The following is an 11,795-nucleotide window of genomic DNA, read 5'->3' on the forward strand; positions in this document are numbered from 1 at the left end:
GGTAACTCCACTTTTTTAGCAATTGAAAGTGAACTATGCTTCCTCTTTCCTTTATCTGAACCCATTGGGGTATTTGTTGGCCTTTTTGACATGTTTGCAATGACAACACAAATTCACAATCTTTACCTGTGCAGATTCTTTAAATCGGGAAAAAACCACAGCGATGGAGTAAGGTTGGGTGGAGTCTGATCATGGGATGTCGGTGGGTCAGGTGGGGTCTCAGCATGGGGTCTAGGCGGGTCAGCTGGAGTAGCCCTATAATGCCACTAATTGTTTTTAAATGCTGAATTTAAAAGTGTATGTACAGTACAGATGCAGGTAGTATTTTTTATTACAATTACAGGTGTGCAAACTTAAAATCGCAAACTGGTCAGGTGAGGTTGGGTCATTTTTTGACTTTTCACTGGGCCCGGCTGGCAGCGGTAAAGGTTTGGCAGGGTGTCCAGATTCCGGAACATTTTGCGGATTCTGGACGACCCTGCCATAGATCGTCCCGGAATCCGGAACACCGAATTTTGGAGTCATGGGATATGGCAATCCGATCCCGCGGTTGCTGCTTTGGGGAGCTGCAGTGTGCTGTGCAGAGTTTGATTCTGGCTGGGGACTTGCGCGCAGGAGCTTGGTTGGTTCTGGCCAAAGGGACTTGTGTGCTGTGCAGAGTGGCTGTGGACCCAGGAGCAGCGGTGCGGTGATTGTGAAGACCTGGCCTGGAACAGGTTGGCGTTTTTATTCTTGCAATTTTTGTCACTGTACAGTAGTTGGATTTCATTTTTTGACTTTTCCCTGGGCCCGGCTGGCAGCGGTAATGGTTTGGCAGGGTGTCCAGATTCCGGAACATTTTGCGGACTCTGGACAGCCCTGCCACGGATCGTCCCGGAGTCCAGATTGCGGAACACCGGATTTTGGACGTTGCACCTGTACTGTATGAATTGTAAGTCTTAAAAACACTAATGGAAATGGCAGACTTGCAGGTGTTGCCGATGCTGCTGATCTGTTCTTCGTCTCTTTGTACAGCTTTAAATTGCTTCTCTGGGCACAACACAAGTTTTGAAGGATAGAACCAGTATCATCATCATAGGTGGTTCCTCGAATGAGGATGACTTGCTTCCACATGAGTTCAGAGATGTTTCAATGAAGAACCCGATGTTCCAGTCCTGAACTCCAATTGAGGGGGTGGAAGATACCTGTGCGTGGATTTTTTTTAATGTGTGGTGACCGTTGCACACCAGCCACCACACAGGCTTGACAAAGCTAGGCCTTTATTCAGTGGCAAGGGTTAACCAGGATGATTGGAGACCTGCTCTGCTGCACAGACCTAGTGCGCACACATATCGCAGTGTGGGCTGGCACGTGCTGCCCCTGGGCTCTCGGCTCTTCTGGGCCCCGTACTCTCATTCATCGCACTTCCGCCACGATCTCTTGCCGCTCTTCCGCCACAAACATTTGCCGCACCTCCGCGCCATGATTCCTCACCGCTATTCCGCCACAAAAACACTCGCCGCACCTCCTCCCTCCGCACCAAACATTTGCCGAACCTCCGTCACGATCATCCACCAAATCTCAGCCACGATCCCTCATCACTCCTCTACCCTGATCAATCGTCGCAAGTCCACCACGATCTTCCCGCTCCTCTGCTGTACCAGGACCCCGCCAATGCTCCTGCCCACGCTCCAAATGGCAACCTGGGTCCTAATGACATCACCCAGTCGCCCACCTCAAAGCCGTCGCACATTTGTGTCAGCTCGCACCAGAAGCTGCAGTGGCATGCTCCAGCTCTATAGCCCCGACCTAGAGATGTTCTCTCGCAGGTCGGGGTGGCCCACGGTATCCCAGGGCCCGGCGCTCCAGCTCTATAGCCCCGACCGATGGAGATATTCGCTCGCAGGTTGGGGTGGCCCACGGTAGGGCGTAAGTCGCTCCCTGTGCCTGAATGGTGTGCATAGGTCCTACGGGGTGGCGCAGCAGAAACCATACTCAACTGGAAACTTCCAACCAATTGTATCCTGTGTTTGTAGAAGCGTAAAAAAGTTGGCAAACATTTTTTTTTCAAGATAGAACCAATAACTACACTGCTGAATGACTTTTGCAGTTTAAGTGGACACAGCATGAACATTTCAAACACCCGCCATCATGCTTTACTGAAATCCTAGGCTGACCTACATTTGTGAACACAAGGAGCAGTTGAGGCAAATAACACTGCTGCATTTAAGGGGAAGCTAGATAAACACATGAGGTAGAAATGAATAGAAGGGGTTGGGTTAGACAAAGAGGGGTGAGAGGAGGCTCATGGAGAGTATAAACTCCGGCATAGACCAGTTGGGCTGAATGTACATTCTATGTAAGGTCTGTTGTTTTAAGCCCCACAGATACAAATGCTTCCGAACAATAATGGGAAGAGATTACAAAATGCTGTGGTACAGAGGGATCTGGGGGTCCTTATACATGAAACTCAAAAAGTTAGTATGCAGGTACAGCAAGTAATTAGGAAGGCAAATTGAATGTTGGCCTTTATTGGAAGGAGGATGGAGTATAAAAGTAAGGAAGTCCTGCTACAATTGTACAGGGCGTTGGTGAGACCACACGTGGAGTACTGTGTATAGTTTTGGTCTCCTTATTTAAGGAGGGATATACTTGCATTGGAGGCAGTTCAGAGAAGATTCACGAGGTTGATTCCTGAGATGAAGGGGTTGTCATATGAAAAAAGGTTGAGCAGTTTGGGTCTATACTCATTGCAGTTTAGAAGATTGAGAGGTGATCTTATTGAAACATAGAAGATTCTGAGGTGGCTTCACAGAGTAGATGCAGAGAGGAAGTTTCTACTCGTGGGGGAATATAGAACTGAGGGACATAGTCTCAGAATAAGGCGTCGCCCATTTAAAATGGAAAAAAGGAAGAATTTTTTCTCTGAGGGTCGTGAATCCTTGTTAGTGGTGAACAAATCACAGTTACTCAACTAAAACAACTTGCACATTTCGGCCCCAAGTTTCCACATGATTTGCTCCTGATTTTTAGGAGCAACTGGTGTAGAACGGAGTATCTTAGAAATCGGAATTCTCGCCATTTAGTTTGCTCCAGTTCTAGTCAGTTAGAACAGTTTCACTTTGGAACAGAATTTTTTTTTCAAAAGGGGGCGTGTCCGGCCACTTACGCCTGTTTTCATAGTTTCGTCAGTGAAAACCTACTCCAAAGTAACTTAGAATGGAGTAAGTGAAGATTTTTGTACGCTCGAAAAAACCTTGTCTACACTTTAGAAAATCAGGCGTAGGTTACAAATCAGGAGTAGAGAATGAAATAAGAAATAATTTTTTTTTTTTAAATCAATAAATAAAACATTTTCTACTTACCGACTGCAGCACCGGGAGCCCTCCAACAGCGTGCTGGGATGCCCCCCCCCCAGTGTGTCTCTGTCAGTGTCTCTATCTCTCTGTCTGTCTGTCTGTGTGTCTCTCATTCTCTGTCTGTCAGTGTCTGTGTTTCTGACAGCGAGGGGAGGGGGAGGAGGGGGGTAGAGGGAGAGGGGGGGGGGGAAGGGGAGGGATGGGGGAGAAGAGGAGGGGGGAGGAGAAGGGGGGGAGGAGAAGGGGGGAAGGAGATGGGGGGAAAGAAAGGAGATGGGGGAAAGAAAGGAGATGGGGGGGAAGAAAGGAGATGGGGGGAAGAAAGGAGATGGGGGAAGAAAGGAGATGGGGGGAAGAAAGGAGATGGGGGGAAGAAAGGAGATGGGGGGAAGAAAGGAGATGGGGGGAAGAAAGGAGATGGGGGGAAGAAAGGAGATGGGGGGAAGAAAGGAGATGGGGGGAAGAAAGGAGATGGGGGGGAAGAAAGGAGATGGGGGGGAAGAAAGGAGATGGGGGGAAGAAAGGAGATGGGGGGGAAGAAAGGAGATGGGGGGGAAGAAAGGAGATGGGGGGGAAGAAAGGAGATGGGGGGAAGAAAGGAGATGGGGGGAAGAAAGGAGATGGGGGGAAGAAAGGAGATGGGGGGAAGAAAGGAGATGGGGGGAAGAAAGGAGATGGGGGGGAAGAAAGGAGATGGGGGGAAGAAAGGAGATGGGGGGGAAGAAAGGAGATGGGGGGAAGAAAGGAGATGGGGGGGAAGAAAGGAGATGGGGGGAAGAAAGGAGATGGGGGGGAAGAAAGGAGATGGGGGGGAAGAAAGGAGATGGGGGGGAAGAAAGGAGATGGGGGGGAAGAAAGGAGATGGGGGGGAAGAAAGGAGATGGGGGGAAGAAAGGAGATGGGGGGGAAGAAAGGAGATGGGGGGGAAGAAAGGAGATGGGGGGAAGAAAGGAGATGGGGGGGAAGAAAGGAGATGGGGGGGAAGAAAGGAGATGGGGGGGAAGAAAGGAGATGGGGGGGAAGAAAGGAGATGGGGGGGAAGAAAGGAGATGGGGGGGAAGAAAGGAGATGGGGGGGGAAGAAAGGAGATGGGGGGGAAGAAAGGAGATGGGGGGGGAAGAAAGGAGATGGGGGGGGAAGAAAGGAGATGGGGGGGAAGAAAGGAGATGGGGGGAAGAAAGGAGATGGGGGGAAGAAAGGAGATGGGGGGAAGAAAGGAGATGGGGGGAAGAAAGGAGATGGGGGGAAGAAAGGAGATGGGGGGAAGAAAGGAGATGGGGGAAGAAAGGAGATGGGGGGAAGAAAGGAGATGGGGGGGGAAGAAAGGAGATGGGGGAAGAAGAAAGGAGATGGGGGGGAGAAGAAAGGAGATGGGGGGAGAAGAAAGGAGATGGGGGGAGAAGAAAGGAGATGGGGGGAGAAGAAAGGAGATGGGGGGGGAAGAAAGGAGATGGGGGGGGAAGAAAGGAGATGGGGGGGAAGAAAGGAGATGGGGGGGGAAGAAAGGAGATGGGGGGGAAGAAAGGAGATGGGGTGGGAAGAAAGGAGATGGGGGGAAGAAAGGAGATGGGGGGGAAGAAAGGAGATGGGGGGGAAGAAAGGAGATGGGGGGGAAGAAAGGAGATGGGGGGGAAGAAAGGAGATGGGGGGGAAGAAAGGAGATGGGGGGGAAGAAGAAAGGAGATGGGGGGGAAGAAGAAAGGAGATGGGGGGGAGAAGAAAGGAGATGGGGGGGAGAAGAAAGGAGATGGGGGGGAGAAGAAAGGAGATGGGGGGGGAGAAGAAAGGAGATGGGGGGGAGAAGAAAGGAGATGGGGGGGAGAAGAAAGGAGATGGGGGGGAGAAGAAAGGAGATGGGGGGGAGGAGATGGGGGGGGAAGGGGAAGAAAGGAGATGGGGGGGGAGGGGAAGAAAGGAGATGGGGGTGGGGGGAGAAGGGGGAGGGAGGCTGAACGGACCGGGCCCGAGACTTCTGGCAGGGCCCAAGACTTCGGGCAGGGCCCGTCCCCAGCACCAGATTTACAGGTAGGTGGCGTTGGGTCGGGTCGGGGGGAGCGCAGGTTGGGGTTGGGGGGTGGTGGGAGGGAGGTCGGTTCGGTTCGGGTCGCGGAGAGGGAGGGAGAGGGGGGTCGGGGAGAGGGGGGTTGGGGAGAGGGAGGGAGAGGGGGGTCGGGGAGAGGGAGGTCGGGGAGAGGGAGGGAGAGGGGGGCCGGGTCCAGTCCGGGGGCGGGGGGAAGCGGGAGTCGAGTCGGGTCCAGTCCGGGGGGTCGGGTCGGGTCGGGTCCGGGAGCGGGGTGGAAGCGGGAGTCGTCGGGTCCAGTCCTGGGGGTCGATGTCGGGATTGGGTCCGGTCCTGGGACAGGGGGGGGGGGGGGCGGGGGAAGAAAATCGGGAGTCGGGGTCGGGTCCGGGGGGTGGGGAAGCGGGAGTCGGGGTCGGGGTCGGTTCCGGTCCAGGGGCGGGGGGGGTGGGGGGGGAGAGCGGGAGTCGGGTCGGGGTCGGAGGCCGGGGGGAAGCGGGAGTCGGGTCGGTGTCGGGTCCGGTCCGGGGGGGGGTGGGGGAAGCGGGAGTCGAGTCAGGCGGGAGGAAGCAGGAGCTGGCCGTGGGAGGAGCCTTATTCACGCAGCCCCAGTGAGGCCATTCGGCCAGGGCTAGGGGCTGCGTGTTTCGTGCCCCTCCCACACAGTTTTGGGCGCCTGGAGCTACTGCACATGCACGCCCACTGTAGCACGCATGTGCAGAGGTCCCGGCACTGTTTTCAGCGCATGGACCTGGCTCCGCCCCCTACAGCTCGTACTGCGCTGCGCCGAGCTGCAAACGACCTGCAGGGAGCTGGAGAATCTGGAAGGTTTTTTTAGGCGCACTTTGTGGCGCGAAAAACGGGCGTCCAGGTCAGGACTGCGCCGTTCTAGGCGCGGCTCGAAACTTGGGCCCCATAGAGTGCCTCATCATGATGTCAAACATCCCAAAGCGCTTATCTCTGGGAACGATAACATATAATGGTAGAATACAGGCCCTTCTGATACAACTCACATTCATCTATATGAAAAGAACTCAGACTCAGTTCAGAATGTAATTGATGCCAGAGTTTATTTTATGTAATTAAAGATATATACAGGAGCTTGCAATTTTACACGATTCCTTGTGCAAAAAGACATATAATATATATACTCATAGTCAAAATGTACTGGTTCCTAATTTAGTTTCCTTTTAAAATTAATAAATTCAGACATTCATTTAGGTGAGCAACTCATCAATTTATAAAATACATTCAGTGCAAGGATTCTTTAAATTCAGCCAAAGATTTAATAGTTACGATGAGGATATCAGAGCATCCTTGGCATTTAAATAATCCAGAGAAAATATTTTTAAATTTGACTTTTATTAAGATATTTTTTCCAAGTAAAGTTATCCCTGCTGGAGGCCTTTCTACATACACCTCCACTGAAAACACAGGTGATGTCCTTGTGGAGAGAGAGAGAGCGGGGAGAGAGAGAGGGGGGAAAAGAGAGCGGGGGAGAGAGCGAGCGAGAGCAGAGGGGAGAGAGCGAGCGAGAGCAGAGGGGAGAGAGCGAGCGAGAGCAGAGGGGAGAGAGCGAGCGAGAGCAGAGGGGAGAGAGCGAGCGAGAGCAGAGGGGAGAGAGAGCGAGAGCAGAGGGGAGAGAGAGCGAGAGCGAGGGGAGAGAGAGCGAGAGCGAGGGGAGAGAGAGCGAGAGCGAGGGGAGAGAGAGCGAGAGCGAGGGGAGAGAGAGAGAGCGAGAGCGAGGGGAGAGAGAGAGAGCGAGAGCGAGGGGAGAGAGAGAGAGCGAGAGCGAGGGGGGAGAGAGAGAGCGAGAGCGAGGGGAGAGAGAGAGAGCGAGAGCGAGGGGAGAGAGAGAGAGCGAGAGCGAGGGGAGAGAGAGAGAGCGAGAGCGAGGGGAGAGAGAGAGAGCGAGAGCGAGGGGAGAGAGAGAGAGCGAGAGCGAGGGGAGAGAGAGAGAGCGAGAGCGAGGGGAGAGAGAGAGAGAGCGAGAGCGAGGGGAGAGAGAGAGAGCGAGAGCGAGGGGAGAGAGAGAGAGCGAGAGCGAGGGGAGAGAGAGCGAGAGCGAGGGGAGAGAGAGCGAGAGCGAGGGGAGAGAGAGCGAGAGCGAGGGGAGAGAGAGCGAGAGCGAGGGGAGAGAGAGCGAGAGCGAGGGGAGAGAGCGAGAGCGAGGGGAGAGAGAGCGAGGGGAGAGAGAGCGAGAGGAGAGAGAGCGAGAGCGAGGGGAGAGAGAGAGCGAGAGCGAGGGGAGAGAGCGAGAGCGAGAGTGAGAGAGCGAGAGCGAGGGGAAAGAGAGAGCGAGAGCGAGGGGAGAGAGAGCGAGCGAGAGGAGAGAGAGCGAGAGCGAGGGGAGAGAGAGCGAGAGCGAGGGGAGAGAGAGAGCGAGAGCGAGGGGAGAGAGAGAGCGAGAGCGAGGGGAGAGAGAGAGCGAGAGCGAGGGGAGAGAGCGAGAGCGAGAGTGAGAGAGCGAGAGCGAGGGGAAAGAGAGAGCGAGAGCGAGGAGAGAGAGAGAGAGAGAGCGAGAGCGAGAGCGAGGGGAGAGGGAGAGAGAGAGCGAGGGGAGAGAGAGAGCGAGAGCGAGGGGAGAGAGCGAGAGCGAGGGGAGATGGAGCGCGAGGGCGAGGGGAGAGGGAGAGAGAGAGCGAGAGCGAGGGGAGAGAGAGAGCGAGAGCGAGGGGAGAGAGAGAGCGAGAGCGAGGGGAGAGGGAGAGGGGAGAGAGAGAGAGAGCGAGATCGAGGGGAGAGAGAGAGCGAGAGCGAGGGGAGAGAGAGCGAGAGCGAGGGGAGAGAGAGAGCGAGAGCGAGGGGAGAGAGCGAGAGCGAGGGGAGAGAGAGAGCGAGAGCGAGGGGAGAGGGAGAGCGAGAGTGAGGGGAAAGGGAGAGAGAGCGAGAGCGAGAGCGAGGGGAGAGAGAGAGCGAGAGGAGAGAGAGCGAGAGCGAGGGGAGAGCGAGAGCGAGAGCGAGAGCGAGGGGAGAGAGAGAGAGCGAGAGCGAGAGCGAGGGGAGAGAGAGAGAGCGAGAGCGAGGGGAGAGAGAGAGCGAGAGCGAGGCGAGAGAGCGAGAGCGAGGCGAGAGAGAGAGAGTGAGCGAGGGGAGAGAGAGAGCGAGCAAAGGGAGTGAGAGCGAGCGGCGGGGGGGGAAAGAGAGCGAGCAAGGGAGGAAGAGAGCGTGCTGGGGGTGAGGGGAAAGAGATCACGAGCCGGGGGGGGGCGAGAGAGAGAGCGAGGGGGTGAGAGAGAGAGAGCGAGCGAGGGGGGGGGAAGAAAGAGGGGGGGAGCGAGGGAGGGGGGGAGGCGAGAGAGGGGCGGGCGAGAGGGGGGGGGAAAGAGACGGGGGGGGGGGAAGAGACGGGGAGGGGGGGGGGGAAGAGACAGGGAGGGGGGGGAAGAGACAGGGGAGGGGGAAGAGACAGGGAGGGGGGGGAAGAGACAGGGAGGGGTGGGGGAAGAGACAGGGAGGGGGGGGGAAGAGACAGGAGGGGGGGAAGAGACGGGGGGGGAGAGACAGGGGGGGGCAAGAGACGGGGGGAGGAAAGCGATGGGGGGGAGGAAAGAGACGGGGGGGGGGAAGAGACAGGGAGGGGGGGAAGAGACGGGGGGGGGAAGAGACGGGGGGGGAAGAGACGGGGGGGGGAAGAGACAGAGACGGGGGGGGGGAAGAGACAGAGATGGGGGGGGGAAGAGACAGAGATGGGGGGGATGGGGGGGACGGGGGGGGAGAGACAGAGGGGGGGGGGAGAGACAGAGATGGGGGAGAGAGACAGAGACGGGTGGGTGGGAGAGAGAGACAGAGTGGGGAGGGGGAGGAGGTTGGGCCGAGGCTGGGAGGAGGTCGGGTGGGGGGTGGAGGTCAGGACAAGGCGGTTGCGGGAGGCCGGGCCGAGGCGAAGTTGGGTGGCCGGAGATCGTCGGGCTGAGGCTGGGGGAAGCCGGGCCGAGGCGGTGGAGGGGGCGGAGATCGGGCGGCGGAGATCGGATTTCAGAACATTTTCCGGTTTCAGACAACCCCGCCACGGATTACGGAAGTCCGGATTTTGGACGTCGCAACTGTACTATATAATGGTTCGAATAGAGATAAACCTATTGACAATATGGTTTTCCATTTTGAAACCCCACTTCATGGGACTGGGTATTGTTAACAATAGTGGATGTGAATATGATTTTAAAAAAACTTTTAGCATAAAGAACTCTCACTGCAGTGGTAAACGCGCAGTTTGACATCCTTTAGCACCAACAAGTGGGTTTTCAATACATTTAACATAACATAACTCAAACCCACATCTCAACAATAGTAGGTTAATAAGTCAATTGTTGAACGGAGCGACTGAACGGAAGGCTCCAACTTGAAGACAACAAACTGCCTCTACTCCACACATGCGCACAAAACATGACTCCACCTGCACCAAAATAATCTGTCCCTTTTAATTTTAAATACAGGCGGGAGGGGATGGGACGGGAAAGGACCACGATAACAAGTGAAACAAATACAAGTAGTAAATCCCAAATATATTTAACTCGCAGCGCAACAAGTGAAGTGGATTTGGGAATTCATATTAAGCCAAACCATTAACCCTCCAATTCAGTTGCAGTTTGAATGTCGTGCAAGTGTTTGCTGCTGGGTAACCCGCGGCCTCTCTCTCGCCCACTTCAATTTAGTCCTACAATTTACCACACGCTTCATATCAAACACCAAAAAATTAGGGAATATACTATGTACACATTATTAAAATAACAAACTCCTAATTAATTGTGATATAACATTGAATTTCACAAAATAAAACTCACAGCTGTACCATCTATTCCTTGTCACACCACTCAACTTCAAGACCTCAAGTTTGCTGAGGAGTTTTTCCCCCCTCTCCAGAGGTTACAACCTTTTCATCCCCGCAATGCTGGGATATTAATGTCTGCGCCATCTAGTGGTCTGGCAGAGGAGCTATTCCAACAACAGTAGTGTCGTGGTTATGTTGCAGGACTAGTAATCCAGAGGCCTGGACAAATTAATCCGGGAGACTCGAGTTCAAATACCACCATGGCAGTTGGTGAATGTAAATGCAGTTTACAAAACTATAATTAAATAAAAAGATGAAATAAAAAGATGACCTTGAAACTATCAGATTGTTGTAAAAACCCACCTGGTTCACTAATGTCCTTTAGGGAAGGAAATCTGCCATCCTTACCTGGTCAGGCCTAAATGTGACTCCAGACCCACAGCAATGTGGTTCACGCTTAACTGTCTTCTGAATGGCCTAGCAAGCCACTCAGTTACATCAAACCACTACAAAGAAGTATAATAAGAATAAAATCAGACACACCCAAACCAAGCCTAGGCATCGGATATGACATCGGCACATCCAGCCCCGTCAATCCTACAAAATTCTCCTCACGAGCATCTGGGGACTTGTGCCAAAGTTGGGAGAACTGTTTCACAGACTAGTCAAGCAATAGCCTGACATAATCATACTCACAGAATCATATCTATCAGCCAATGGCCCAGACTCTTCCATCACCATCCCTGTCCTACCGACAGGACAGACTCACCAGAGATGGAGGCAGAGTGGTATATAGTGAGTGGCCCTGGGAGTCCTCAACATTGACACCGGATCCCATGAAGTCTCATGGAATCAGGTCAAAGGAAACCTCCTGATGATTACCACCTACCTATTTCCCTCGGCTGATGAATCAGTATGTGTCCATGTTAAACACAACTTGTTTAGCAAGAGCACTGGACATACTCTGGGTGGAGGACTTCAATGTCCTTCACAGGGAGTGAATGTTTAAGGTGATGGATGGTGTGCTAATCAAGCGGGCTGCTTTGTCCTGGAAGATCCTTAAATGTTGCTGGAGCTGCACTCATCCAAGTGAAGAGTATTCCATCACACTCCTGACTTATGTCTTGTAGATGGCTTTGGGGACTCAAAAGGTGAGTCACTCACCACAGAAAACCCAATCTCTGACCTGCACTTGTAGCCACAGTATTTATGTTGCTGGTCCATTCGAGATTCTGATCAATGGTGACCCCCAGGATGTAGTAAGTGGGTAATTCGACAATGGTAATGCCATTAAATGTCAAGGCGAGAATTTCTCTTGTTGGAGATAGTCATTGCCTGGCACTTGTGTGGCATGAATGTTACTTGCCACTTATCAGCCCAAGCCTGGATACTGTCAAGGTCATGCTGCATGCGAGCATAGACTGCTTCATTATCTGAGAAATTACAAATGGAACTGAACAATGTGCAATCATTAGCAAAAATCCCCACTTCCTGCAGCAATGTCCTGGGGATGGGATAATTGGCTTCCAACGAATACAACCACAAGGTGGTGAGAGAACCAAAAATGAGGGAAAAACCATCTTGACCTCATCTTCATTAATGTACCTGTCGTAGATGCAGTGATCACCACACAGTCCTTGTGAACACAGAGTACCATCTTCACACT

General features: G+C 53.6%; 1 protein-coding gene across 5 annotated transcripts in view; it reads right to left on the reverse strand.

Moving 5' to 3' along the window:
- atp8a2 (ATPase phospholipid transporting 8A2) overlaps positions 1-10,211 on the reverse strand; it is an 889,999-nt gene extending 879,788 nt beyond the window's left edge. For 2 of the 5 annotated variants that reach the window (XM_070892260.1, XM_070892256.1), the window contains exon 1: positions 10,151-10,211. In XM_070892260.1, coding sequence (XP_070748361.1) covers positions 10,151-10,153 — 3 coding nt within the window. In that variant the 5' untranslated portion in view covers positions 10,154-10,211. Of the gene's footprint in view, positions 1-10,142 lie in introns of all 5 variants that reach the window. The other 3 variants (XM_070892257.1, XM_070892254.1, XM_070892261.1) reach the window with 2 other exon arrangements.
- Between the last annotated feature and the right edge of the window lie 1,584 nt (positions 10,212-11,795).

The sequence above is a fragment of the Pristiophorus japonicus genome, chromosome 10 (genome assembly GCF_044704955.1).
Source record: "Pristiophorus japonicus isolate sPriJap1 chromosome 10, sPriJap1.hap1, whole genome shotgun sequence".
NCBI lineage: Eukaryota > Metazoa > Chordata > Chondrichthyes > Pristiophoridae > Pristiophorus > Pristiophorus japonicus.